The sequence below is a fragment of the Talpa occidentalis genome, unplaced genomic scaffold (assembly GCF_014898055.3).
Source record: "Talpa occidentalis isolate TD23 unplaced genomic scaffold, MPIMG_talOcc4v2.1 talOcc4.6, whole genome shotgun sequence".
Classification (NCBI taxonomy): domain Eukaryota; kingdom Metazoa; phylum Chordata; class Mammalia; order Eulipotyphla; family Talpidae; genus Talpa; species Talpa occidentalis.
This window is the reverse complement of record NW_023604972.1, coordinates 2,952,275-2,965,677: the sequence shown is the minus strand read 5'-3', so window position 1 is coordinate 2,965,677 and position 13,403 is coordinate 2,952,275. Positions and strand designations below refer to the sequence as shown.

The 13,403-nt window shown below is 56.4% G+C and overlaps 1 protein-coding gene across 2 annotated transcripts in view; it reads right to left on the bottom strand.

The window, feature by feature from the left end:
- STX18 (syntaxin 18) overlaps positions 1-13,403 on the bottom strand; it is a 72,360-nt gene that overhangs the window by 9,391 nt on the left and 49,566 nt on the right. Inside the window, exons 2-5 of one of the 2 annotated variants that reach the window (XM_037530401.2) lie at positions 9,035-9,102; positions 1,799-1,914; positions 1,103-1,180; positions 905-971 (exon numbers count right to left, since the gene is read on the bottom strand). In XM_037530401.2, the coding sequence (XP_037386298.1) occupies positions 905-971; positions 1,103-1,180; positions 1,799-1,914; positions 9,035-9,102 (329 nt within the window). Of the gene's footprint in view, positions 1-904; positions 972-1,102; positions 1,181-1,798; positions 1,915-3,539; positions 3,618-9,034; positions 9,103-13,403 lie in introns of those variants that run through there. The other variant, XM_037530402.2, reaches the window with a different exon arrangement.

Below are 13,403 nucleotides of genomic sequence, written 5' to 3'. Positions count from 1 at the left end.
GAGGTGAAACAGGGCGAATGCAGTTGATAACACTGGGAGGTATAACTGAAATTCGCTAAGAAAAGTAAAGATAAGTAAGTGAGAGGAGGGATGTGTTAGCGGGACGGAGGGAAATCCTTCCACGACGTGCACACACATCCCCAGTCAGCGCAAACCACTTGCTGACTTGCCTTCCGATTTTAAATGTCAGTTATACCCCAGTAAAGCTTAAGTCAAAAAAAAAAGAAGACAAAAATCACATTCATGGCCCTACCATCGCTTCCTGGTCATCACCCATGGTCAGGCCCCCCCCGGCCCCCCGAGTCAACGGCAACATCACTGAGCTCTGAGCGCGCAGGATGCCGGGTACAGGGGCACGGTCCCGTCACGTGTCCAGTCTAGGGAGGACACGAGGCCTGGACGGTGCAGGATGGCAGAGAGGACCGGGTGCCCGCACCCACCGTGCGCTCTGGGCAGTGCCCCAAGGCTGATTCTTCTGAAGGGGGTGAACATACCCCGCAGCAAAGTGTTGACTTTTGTACCAACTTAAGGATGGAGTAAGCCACTCGAGGTCACATACCAAGCTGTGGATTAGGCAGTGTTTTCAGACAAACACCTGTTTGCCAGGTGGCTCACGAGTAAGGCTCCCCCTCAGAAGAAGGCCAGCAGGCGCAGAGGCAGCAGGAAGCCTGGGGAACTCCGTACCCTGCATGTCTGCCCACGTGTGCGCTTGTGTCTGGTCTCAGACCTCCTTTATCGAGTCACCAGGATTTCCCCAGGACACCCGAGGAAATTCTTTCAGAATCAGCAGGAGGATGTGCTAACATCCCGCGCAACAACGCTGCTGCCCTCCCCACCCCCCAGGGCGGAGCCCCCACACTCGAGCGGCCCCCTGAGAGCACGCGGTCACGGACACGGTACTCACAGTCTCTTCTTGTCCACCACGCGCTTGACACGGACGGCCCTTTGCTCTGAGTAGAGTTTACAGACTCCTGTGCGGGGACACACCAAACAGGACCCTTGAAAACTGCTTCAGGCCAAGGGACCAGCAAACAGAGCGACAGACTTCAGCCAGCAAAGCTGAGCTGCGTCACCCCTTGGCCTTCACAGTAAAGCGACGTACTTTTTAGGTAGTCCTCGACGAAGTCCAGGACCGCGCTCCTGTGCTCCTTCACTTGCTGCGAGTGCGTCTCCCTGTGGGCTGCAACGAGAAGGCAGTTGAGGCCGGCACTCCTCTACATGGACGAGCAATTCGTCGGCTTCCTGAGAACAGTGTCTTCAGCGCAAGTGTTTTTAAAAATACAGCTAGAAAACTAGTCCTGTGCTGAGTGACACTCGTTCTTTAAGAAATTAAGATTTATTAGGTTCTACAAGAGGGACGGCTTGACCTGCAGAAAGACAAGGGACCCACAGCTCACACGGCGCCCCTGGGCCACCCGGCGATGACCCGAGCCGCACAGCCTCAGAGCCCTCGTCTCAGGCATGGCAGCCACTACTGAGGCCTACTTGCCAGCACGAGCAGAGCCCAGCTACCCCTGCCAGCCTCCCACACGGCCTTGACCGGCCCCCCAGGGCATAGTCCTGTGCCCCCTTGTAGGCACAAGCCACGTCCTCAGGCCCCGGCCCCCCTTGGCTCTGGTTTGGAGCGGTTCTACCCCCTCCACCCTCCAGCCTGCCTCACTGGAATAGTGCCTTCCATGCCTGGAGCAGCATAGGGGAAAACACTGCTTAGGGAGCGGGGTTCCGAGTCTGAGACCTGAATCTAAGGAGGGCCAGAGGAGCTGGGCAGCCGCACAGCGGAGTGTGGGGGCAGCGTCACCTTGTGTCCTGAGTTGCTGGATTGCTTCCGAGCAGGTCCTCATGAACGTCTGGGCGTCCTGGTCTATCTGGTCTCGCTCTGTGTCCGTCATCCTCCCATATTCAGACATGACATGGCTGGAGGAAGAGGCAAGATTGAAGGGCAGCAGCAAATGACTGAGTGTGGTCCGGGGTGCAAGCTCGGCGGAAGCAGGGCCGTCCACGCCTCTGTTTCCCAGCGCCCGGCTGGTGTCCAGCACATGGCAGGTGCACCGAGCTGGCTGAGCACGCACTGCGTGCCATGGTCTCAGCGTCTGTGTGTGTCCTGCTTGTTCAATCTCCACAGCCCTCTCGTCTCTCCTTGTACACTCACCTCCGGGACATCAGGCACCAGGTAGGGGTGGAGGGTGTGGGCGTGAAGGCTGAGTAAGGCTCCTTTCTGCCCCTCAGAGGTGCCACCCCACAGGGGAGCCCAAGGAGCCCTGTTGGGGGCTGCTGCTCTGGAAGTGGGCGGTGGACCCCTGGGGGTGGGGTGGTGAGCGTGTGCAGGGAGCCAGAGGTGGCAGGCGGGGGATGCGCTGCACAGGGGAGAGCCAGCCGCTGCCCACGCCCTGCCCACTGGCCCATGGGATGCGGCTCCGCCTGGCCCATGAGGACGGATGTGCGGGGATGAGGCCAGGCCAGGAGCCTGCGTTCCCACCTGGCCAAATGCCTGTCGAGACAGACCACGGGGGCACAGGTGCGGAGGGAAGGGCTGAAGGCACCAGGCCGGAGACAGCACTCGAGGGAGGGGACATGGCAGGGGACAAGGACAATGAACACGAAGGTCGGCCTTGTTTCTCTGTGATGCTGCAGGAACTCTACATAAAACACGGACTTGAAACGTAACCATCGGAAGTAGCAGACGCAGGCCGGTGACCCGGGACTGAGAACCACAAGAACGGAATCACCACCTCCGCGCACAGGTTAACTCTGGCGAGTAGCTTCAGAGACATGGTCTCGTGGGGTGTGCATATCTAAGTGGATCAAAGTTTAATTTCACTTTCTTTATGGTGGACGGAGAAATAACTTTATTACAGATTTCAATGTATCTTTGCTTAGTCAATTTACTTCAGGAGACAGGAGGGAAAAACTGGACAGTAAGTTTACTCACTGCACAGAGACTTGAAGGACTATGCTTTAAAAGATTTTTTTGTTGATTAGTATAATAAGAGCAAGTTCAAAATTACAACACACTATTCACAGTAATTTAATATGCCTACTTTGCTATAAATACAAAATGAAGAGATCGATTTCATCACGTATGTTGGGCAGATGAGGGCGAGTATAGCAGCTGACCCAGACGTATGTCCAATACGGTGATGAACTTAAACGGTTAAATATCTGACAAAATACAGACCCTGCTCTCAAACCACCGCGATGGGTAACATACACGGTTTTATGTGTGAGCTTTGCCATGAAACAGAGGCCGACAGTCACAGGACACGTTCCGTGATTACTACCTTCTGTTCCAAGCACTCTGCAGATACTTACCCACCTAATTCTCACAATTCTACGAGGAGGGGGCTATTATAACTCCCACTTGACCCACGAAGCAAACGAGGCAGAGCTTAAGTAACCGGCCAAGGTCACGCAGCCAGCAATGAGCTGAGCTGGGAGCTGAACCTCGGCATCTAGCGTTAGTCTACACTCTTCACCACCCCCAGGGGCACCTCTTCTGTCATAGAGAGTCAGGAGCGTTCAGCAGAGGTGCTGCTGCTCACCTGCTGGCGGGGAGGAAGCGATCCACGACTGCAATCTCAAGAGGCAGCCTGGCCAGGGGAGATAGACAAGTGCATGGCCTCGGGAGGGAGGGAGCCCATGTGAGCAGCGCTCATGTGATCTCGCCCACGCTAGCCCAAGCGAGGCCAATGGGGAGGCTGAGCTCGAGGAGGACCGTGTGGCGGGAGGAAGCCCGATCTGGCCATGGTTCTGGGAAGGAGGCCAGGAGCCCTGCCTCCGTGTCCCTGCCGCCCCGACGCAGGCAGGCACTGCACATTTCTCTTGAACTGGAAGTCAGGAAAGGGGCACAGGCAGAGTCCAGAGGCCGGCCAGCGGCGGGAAGGAAAAGGACCTGAGAGACGAGAGTGCCAGAAGCGGGGCAGGTGGCGACGGCAAAGCCCCGCCAGACCCGGGGGCCGGGGCCTGTGAGTCGCATGAATGGGAACGAAGACCAAGGACGGAAGAGAAGAAAGAACTGGAGTACGAACGACACGACTGCTCACACGCGCCCTCACAGGCCGCTGGCAAGGACAGGAGCAGCGCCCTGGAGACCAACGCTCTTGACTGACACGTGTGCGGAGAAGGGAACCAGGCCAAAGGGCCTCGTGAGCAAAGCTGCAGAAGCAAGAGATGGGGGAGGAAGGGTGAAGTCGGAGTCCTGCAGCCTTGGAGAAGCGGGGCGAGGCGGGAGGGCACCGGCAGGCACAAGGCCAGGCCTGAGGCGCTCCCGCTCAGCCCCACCTGCCTCCCCACGCCCCTCCCCTGCTCCGCTCCGCCGGGAGCCCTCCCGCCGCGCACGCTGAGCTGGGGACTGTCCCCAGGATGGGCACGCGGGGCATGCTCGGGCACCGGATCTTGCTTAGTTGACTGACCCTTGTGACCATAACCTTCCGCGCGCCCTCGGGAAGCCTGGCCCTGGCGGGTGCGGGAGCGAAGCCCACGCCAGGGCGAGCAGCTGGCTAGTGAGCAGGGCTGAGCATAGTGGGGAATCCCACACCCAAGAGCAAAACCTGGGCTTGACCAGGGTCCCTAATCTCACGAGGCCCTAGGGACCTGGACCCTGTTGCAGGCTTCCCGGCTCCTCTTTCCCTCCCAGCCCACACCCAGCCCACTGGCAGATCTTGTAGGTTCTCCCATCAAACTGTTTCCAGGGTCTACCAAGCCCCACAGCACCACTGCTGCCTCTGTCCAGGCTGTCGCTATCCCCGCTGGGCTGTTCCCACGGCCTCCTGGCTCGTCTGCTGCTCCTGGCCGACCTCCTCATCTGCTCCAGCACACCAACCACGACGACCCTTTACAGGGTCAGTCAGAGGCTACCCACGCGAGACTTTCCGGTGGCTTCTCACAGAGGAGGGAAAACTAAGGTCCTTGCAAGAGCCAACCTGCTCTCTGAGCTCACCCACGCCACCCCACCCTGCTCGGTCACACGCCCTCTGTTCCCTGAATATTCTGGACACACTCCCACATCAGAACTTTACACTTGCTGGCTATCTCCTCTTCTGGAACATTCTGTTCCCAAATAGCTATACAACCTTACTTCTTTTATGCGATTATCATTATCTCCCCTGTAACGAGGCCTTCCCTAGCTTCCCTTCATGAAACTGTACCCTCCCTGACATTTCTGTCCCCGTTCTATTCTCCTCTCCCCACCCCTAAAGCACTTATCCTGCTCGAACATTTTATATATTTTCATTATCTCTTCCCCTTCTAACCCCCCACCCCAATATTTCAGTTCACACAGGCAAGAGTTTTTGTCGGTCTGTTCACTGCTGTGTCCCCATCACCAAGTGCAAGGGGTGGCGCCTGGAAGGCTGGTACGTCCATAATCAGGACAGGCCTGCAGGCCAGGCTTGACAGGTGCGGCAATGGGATGCTCACGAAGCCCCTCCAGAACTGCTCGTACCCCTACCCAAGATCTGGAGGCATCCCTCTTCCAGAGCCTTCCAGGACACACAAGGCCCAGGAGGCAGAGTGCACCCGTCCTGACAGGCTGTCTGGACGAGACAGGAGGAGCTAAGCGTGGGTGTTCTTAGCTCTAGCTCTCCTCCTTCGGGCAGCACCTTCCCAGCCCACAAGCCCACTTCCACTCTTCCTGAGGCAGCACTGGAGGAGAGAAGAGAGCCCAGACTCCGGGAGAAAGGATGGCCCTCCTCTCGGTGGAACCTGACGCGTGAGAGATGAGCATTCCCTGCCCCTGCTCTCCCCGCACCTGGGCCTCCCGATCAGCCCGAATTAGCACCAGAACCTCCCAGAGGTGCTGGGCCGGAGGCAGAAGAGCCAAAAGTGAGAAATAGGGGCCGAGCAAGCACCACCCTGCCCCGCTCCCAGTCCACAGGAAGAGCCAGTGGTGAGCCAGGTGCTCGTATTCACAGAAGCCACCTTGAGGAAGTGGAGGCCAGAGGGTCAGGGCCGGGGGACTCAGAAAGGTGCTGACACCCGGAGAGCCTGCACCCACGGCCAGAGCAGGCCTGGAAGTCACTCCTTCCGAGGACATTACATTAACATCCTCCTCCTCTGTAGCTGCGGCCCTGGAAACTCGGCTCTGTGAAACTGGAAAGGCCAAAAGGTGAAGCTGATAAAAGTGATAGGCGATTGAGGTGACGTCCCTCTAGGACACATTATACATTAGCCTTTTAAATTGGAAGCTGGCGGTATGATTATTCTATCAGTAACAAGAAAGTGTCTCCCCAAATGGTATTGTTTTGTTGCCAGGATACCACAGAAAAGGTACATCCAGCCTGAGTAGAGAAATTATTTTTAATTAAAATCATTCAGGAGATCCAGCCAGAGGCTGCACAGGTTGCATGCTGTTCTGCTCTAGTAAAATGTCATTATTAAAAAAACTTAAATGGGTCAATAAAGTGTGAGCTCTACATTAAGGGAAAAATTATAGTCTCCTAATTATGTCAAGCTAACGCAGCCTGATGGCTCTAGCAGTGTTTCTAAATACAGGCCTCCAAGGCCATGATTGTTCTCCTTCCAAAACGCTCTGAGGAACAAGGCAAGGCCAGCCCCCGGCCCTGGGAGCCGGAGTGGCAGGAAAGAAAGGCCGTGCACCGGCATCCGAGGGAGGGAGGCAGAGTTTAACGAAGAAGCCCCGTGGCCTTTCTCGGCCCAGACAGAAAGGAGGGCGCTGCTGTTGCGTCTGCAGATTTTCCTGTGAATCAAGTCCCCTAGGGGGGCAGCTGGCCTCCTTCCTCCACCTCTCCCCCGCCCCCCCGCCCCCCCCAGGAGGAGGGACTTCTCTGATCGACAACCAGGCAGCGGGAACCAGGCGGGAACCAGAGCTTGCGTGAACATGCCAGGATGCCAAGATGCCAGGATGCACGTGACAGAGGGCAGGCTCTGCCTGTTCTCTCTCCTCTGTGCTCTAGCCAGGGCTGCTCAGGGCTGAGCACCTGTCATCAGGAGCCCACAGCAAGAAGGCCACTGGCCAGAGACCTAGCACTGCCACCCTAAATTTCACCAATGATAAAGAGGACAACAGCTCACCCCGCTGCGGTGGCCTGGTTTCTGCACCCCCATCTTTCTCTCTCCTCTCCCTCTCTCCCTCCTCCCTCTGACAGGAAAAGTCTTTCTTTTTTTTTTTTTCAATTGATGGCTCTCTCCTCCCCAAGTTCTTGAGCATCATAGCTCAATGGGGTTCCGATTCAATTACCATTCACCAGGGATGCCTACGTGCCAAGAACTCAAACACGTCCCATTAATCCTCCTAAGAATGGCAGCCACATTTTACAAAGAGATTAACAAGCCGAGAAGCGAAGTGAGCTGTACGCACGCAGGCCAGGCGAGCAGGCGTGCTGCGGGGTCCGGGGCACCGACAGTGTGGGCTGCGCTCTGCAGCTCCGGAGAAATACCATCACATCACCATCCCTCGTGGAAGGTTTAAACCTCCGCAAGGTCAGGCAATAGTGTCCTGGTCCAGCAGCCTGCTCCTGTGCCTTCTGTGTGAAGGCCCCAGTCTCATCTGGACCATGACAGCGGGACTGGTTTCCACTCCCCTTGCTGAGAGCAGGGCTCTGCAGGCTTCTGAGAGGAGCCACGCAGCCCGTCCCAGCCCATCACCTCTGCTGCTGCAGCACGAAAGCAGCGGCACAGATGTGCCCACAGGCGGGCACGCAGGGTGCAGTAATTCACGTAGACTGAGACCTGAATCTCACATCATTTTCACAGGTGGGAAAACCATACCCTCCCGCACCCACTGCTTGAAACGCAGAGACGAGCCTCAGTGCACGGGCTGCACCAAGAGCAGGCAGCAGGCCGGATGTGGCACGGCTGTGAGGCTGGCGACCAGCTGAGAGGAACCAGAGGGTTGCACAGACCCCATGACTTTCTGGGTTTGCTGGCTGACAAGGGGGAGGTGCGTGAACCAAGCCAACAGGTAAGACATTCACACCACTGGGGGGCCCTTTCAGGAAAACAGGGATCAATATAGATCTCCGCGAATGACCCCCGCCCCCCGCTCCCTCCTCCCCCGCAACCGCTGGACCTCTGGTGGCATCAGGGCTTACAGGAGGGAGCTGCAAAAGACAGGACAGGCTCCCCCAAGTCTCCCAGCCGACCGCAGCCTCCGTCTGTGAGGACGATAAAGCCAGCGTCTGACAGACACGGCCGGCGAGCGCGGGCCAAGCGTTTTCTCTGAGGTTGGAAACAAGGCCTTCTTGGTGCTACGCTTTAGAATAATAATTCTGGTGTATTCCAAAGTCTACAAATAAAGTACACTTGAGAGTAAATGTCGACTATGCTGTTTAGTTGACAAAGTGGCAGAGATTATTTAAAATTCACCTGGGGTAAAATTATTTCTCTGTTAAAGAATTTAAATGAGATATTTACACTTTTGTATGTATCGACACAGATCTTTAAAAGTCAGAGGGCCCGCTGTATAGCCTCCTGCTGGATGGCGATGAAAACCTACAACGGAGCTCCCTGGGACGGCGTCGCACAGCCCAAACGCACCTCACCGCCAGCGACACGGTGCTGAGAGCACCTGCGGGAGTCTCGGCCAGGCGGGCCGGCTGGCCGGAGGAGGCATTGGGCAGCCTCATTCCCGTGCCCGTGGAGAGCTGCAGTCTCTTCCAGAAACCACTCTGGAAGGCCTGACCAAAAGGCTTTCTGAACAGCTTTTAGCCAAAGCCCGCACTGGAGGCATGAGCTTGTCTCTCCAAGTGGCCTATTTATGCGGCATGTGTCACCCTGCATGTGTTCAGTAACTGAGCTGCCCCTTCATGTCTGCACATGTCACGACATACATGGTCCACACAGACAGACACACAGGGGCCCGAGCGGAGGCTGTGTGGCAGCTCCGAGGACACAGCAGTGGTACCAGCAGTGCCTGGCGAGGGCAGCGCCGTCATTCTGTGCATGCTCTGCCGCTGCCAAGCCAATCTTCCCCAGCACGCCCTGAGTTGTCAAGCAAGAAGTGAGGACAAACTCTCAAAAGGAATCTAGGGATGGGGAAGAACAGTCACCGAAGTCATGGTAAGAAACACGCACTTACCTGTAAGCGTTGATGTAATCCTTCCTGTGCTCCAGAAGGAAATCTCTCAGCTTGCCAATGTGCGAAATCTAAAATGCAAAGAAAGCGAACAGTTTATATAGACAGATGTGTCTATACAGAGACATGTAATAAGTTTTTATTTATTTTTTTTGAAGATTTATTTATTTTTATAACAGAACTGGGGTACAGGCCAGAGGCACGGGAGGGTGAGAGGATTCACCAGACACAGAGAGGGGAGCAGAACAGGACTGAAATACACTGTTGAGGGGAGCAGCGGGTGTGACAGGAGAGGTCTGCCCCGCCATGTGGGTTTCTCCCTGGCCAGCCGGGAATCAAACCCATGCTGCAGAGGCTGCGGACTGCTTCACAGCACTGCGCTCAACCTGCTGCACCACCAGAGAAGCCCTAATAAGTTTTTTGTATTTTTTTTAAAAGATTTATTTATTTATTTATACAAGCACTGGGTACAATCAGAAGCGCGGGAGGGCAAGAGAATTCACCAGAGCCAGAGCGGGGAGCAGAGCAGGCAGAAGGACCGAAGTACACTGCTGAGGGGAGCAGCGGGCGGCAGGAGAGGTCTGCGCGCCCTGTGGGACCCTCCTCTGGTGGCCGGGGAGCAGCCGGGGATGGAACCGGCGCTACAGAGGCTGCGGGCAGCTTCGCAACCCAGCGCTCAACCGCTGCGCCACCGGGGAGGCCCCCTAATAAGTTTTTAATTAATAGAAAATGGAGGCAAGTTGTAGAACAACCTTGAAAGGTATAAACTGGACACGCCTGGTTTCAGATTCCCATTCAGTCACAATCACTACTTTGGGAAAAGTCACCCACGCCTCGGGCCTCGCTCTGTTCGGTGGCTCCTTCCTCCTGCAGTGCTAGGACCTGTGGCTTTCCAGACGACTGGGAGGAACTCAGACCCAACAAGCCAGGCAGGCCTGGCAGCACGCACCTCGGGCTTGGGAGAGGCTGATTTCTTTCTCTACGCCTCTTTCATCAGAAGTTTTATAAACACAGATCTCCTCTCTTCCAAGCATCGCAGGGGGTGGATTCCAAGGCCGGGGTGTCGGTTTTATAAACTGGGCCACACAGAGCAGCAGAGTTAAAGATGAGACTTGGAGCGACACTTTATCCTTCCTCCCTACACAGCAAATCTCTCTCCGCCCTCCAGCCTCCGTGCACGAACACAAAGAACACAATGGTGCAAAGGGTGGTATTTGTGACGGCTGCTCTCTCAAATAACCAAAAGCCTACTCTAAGCACCTGCCATGTGCCAGGGAGCTAGGGATTAAAAAATAAGAATAAAACATAAATAAAATAGAGAGGCAGGAAGAAGCCCAGGATCCTGGCCGACAAGGATGAAAGTGTTTCCAGAAGGAGAGAACGATGAGCGACGCGGGTGGCCGCTCTGCCCTGACCGCGCGCTCACACTGCCTCTCGTGCCGTTTGTACTCGTTCCAGACTCGCACGGCCCGGACTTGAAGCGTCCACTGAACTTTCATCTTTCCAGAAAAGTTTTTCTGTCAAGGCCAACTCAGGCTAACTTTTGCTTTGCTGGGAACTTGAAAGGGCCCTGCACACCCCCTGCCCAGGCTCAGCTCGCAGCCACACCTCTGCTCGGCTTTGATGCACCTCCTGTGTCAGCTGGCTATGGACACACAAGGTGGGGGCTGCATCCCTTCCCCCCCATTTTAGCGCCACTCGAAGCACAGAAGGTGGTAAGTGTCTGTGGAATGAGTATATGCCAAGGTTCAAAAACAAAGGCCTCGCTCCTATGTCTCCCCTTCTAAGGCCCTGATCCTAGTGGGGAGGGCCCCCTCATGACCAAATGGCCTCCCAGGGCCTTCTGTCCAAACACGGTCCCTCTGAGGACGAGAGCAGCAAGACCCAGAGGCATGGGAGGACACGATCACTTAGTGCACAGCCCTCCCCTTAGGACGCCACGACTTCTCTGAAGAGCTTTAAGAAGTCCACAAGCACACACCACACAGGCTGGACCTGTGAGCCCCTGGGGGCCAGCAGCAGCTAGCGCGAGTTCCCTACAGTGGGAAGGAGCGTGCACGAGGGCCGGGATGCAGAAGGCCCCACAAGCGCCTCAAAAGCCTCATTATGACAGGTTTCCCTGAAAGTATAAAAGGAGTGATCCCAATTTGAGAAAATGAGTTTATGAAAATAGCCGGCCTGAGATGGCCTGAAAGGCTTCTCTTCACTTTACACGGGCCAGCAGAGGACAAACACGCCTCGTGCTTGGCTTCAGTCAGACTGACGTTTTTCTTCACAGAAATATAAGCTGAGTTTCACACAGGTGTGCGTGTTGTTTTCAAAATGTCCTTAACGGGACAGTGGACACAGAAAGGCCTGCAAGAAAGGCCCCGTGGTGTCCACAGGCACGCGCGCGGCGGGAAGGCCGGTGCCCACCAAGCGTGCTCGGCCGAAGGAGCTCCGGGCGGCTGCTGTGACGGCGTCTGGTCACGTGGGAGGCTCAGAACTGACCTGGCCGCAGGGATGGGGAGAGGAAGGCCCACAACTGTGGGCAAGGAAACGGGGTTCAGAGGACCAAGTGACGGGGACCAGGTCACACCAAGCATGGGTCATGGAACCACTGGAAACAGGTTTGCAGGAGTAAGGAAAGCAACTCTGATGGTGGGTTCTCCCCCACACCCCGACTTGAGCCCGTCTTCTGCCCTTCAGCCTGGGGGTGCAGGCAGGGGCTGGGTGACAGGCAGCACGGCCACCATGGCATCAATGGCGAGGAATTCAGGGAGCTGGCTGAGACTGGGGTTCTGATCTCTGGCCACTACAGTGCCTGTGGAGGGCCAGTCCCTGCTTCTTAGGCTTCGTGGGGGGGCGGGGGGAGAGGAGAGACTGACCCCGGCGAGGGTGTGGAGACGGGAACGAGCTGCCCATCGGCCGGCCGGGAGGGCGTGTCCAGCCCAAGCCCCCCCCACATCTGGCCACAGCTCCAAAGCCGGGTTCTCCATTTGGCTTTTTCATGTTCCTACTCCTGTATTTCTCTTTCAGGTGGTTCCAAAACTGGGCTGGAAGGAAAGGGGTGTTGTTTTATAAGCTCCCCTCCACTCTTAACCTTCGCCAGCTGAAATTGAGAGCAAGCTGCTGAATCCCCCAGGCTTCACTACAAGGGGGGAGGTGTAAACGCTGTTACAAGCAGTAGTAGCACGAGGTACTAGCCAGCTTTTATCACGTGACTACGACATGCAGCAGGGCTCAAGTCAAAGGCTGTGCCTCCATTATCTCCTTTACTTCTTCCATCACCCCACGGGGCGGGACCCATTACTACAGATGAGAAAGACGTGGGGTAACACAGTCCACACAAATGCTTCAAAGTGCCCGTGTGCCTTCAGCCTCCGCAAGGCTGCCCTCTGGTGACCCTGGCCCTCAAGTGAGGATGGAAATTCTCCGGGGCCGCTGCCACAGAAGTGCAGTGGGCAGGTCTTGAGATGGAAAGCGCCCGAAGTGTCCGGGCTGAGGTGCTTCGCAGCAATGGGACAGCAAGACGAGGGCCACGCTCCCCATCGGCCTGGCCCTGGCTCCTTCGTGAAGCTGATGCCAGTCACCGACGCGCCATTCCAAAGCCACGGCGTTCACCGGGCCTGTCGCTTTCTCTCTCTGGACATAAGCTGAGGTCCCTCGTATTTTCCCAAGGCTGATTTCCAAAATCATCCAGACATTAAAATCCTCCCTACAATTTTCTACCAAAAAGCAAACTGATTCTAAAACAATGGCAGTGTGGCGTCGATACGGACACACCGACCAGGGAGAGGCTGACGCCAAGTCCAGGTGGCCCCGGGAAAGGAGTTAAGGCTCCAAAGCAAACTGACCGGAGACCCTGGAGGGTCGGGGCAGCCCGACGGGTAAGCGGGCGCCAGGCTCCACATCACCACTAGATGGCGACACCAGCACCAGAGCGGCAGCAACACCAGGGAACAAAATACCACCATTTCCCCCAAAGGGCTCTTCAGTTTTCCCTGCCTCTTGTTCTTCAGCGGGGAACTGAAGGGCAACTAGAAGTGTCCGCACGGCCGGCTCTCCGCAGGCCGCACGCAGAGGCGCTGGGTCGGTCTGCCACCTGCCAGGCTGCACCCAAGCCATGCCCCCCGCCTCACCCACAGGGCAGCCCCGCTAGCTGCTCCTTCTGGTGTTTCGTCGTAAACTACCCAAAACAGGATAAACTGTAAGACAAAAACCCTGCACAAAACAGTGGGGTGCTTCTGGAAGGAGACTGCGCTTGAACTGCAGGAAGAGTTCAAAGCTGCGCCAGGGCCTCTGCCATCCCAGCAGCAGGGGTCTTGCAGGCGGCGGCCCCTCCCCCAGGAGGGTCGAAATTCTGTTTGCTGGCGCTCAGGGCCCTTCCAAC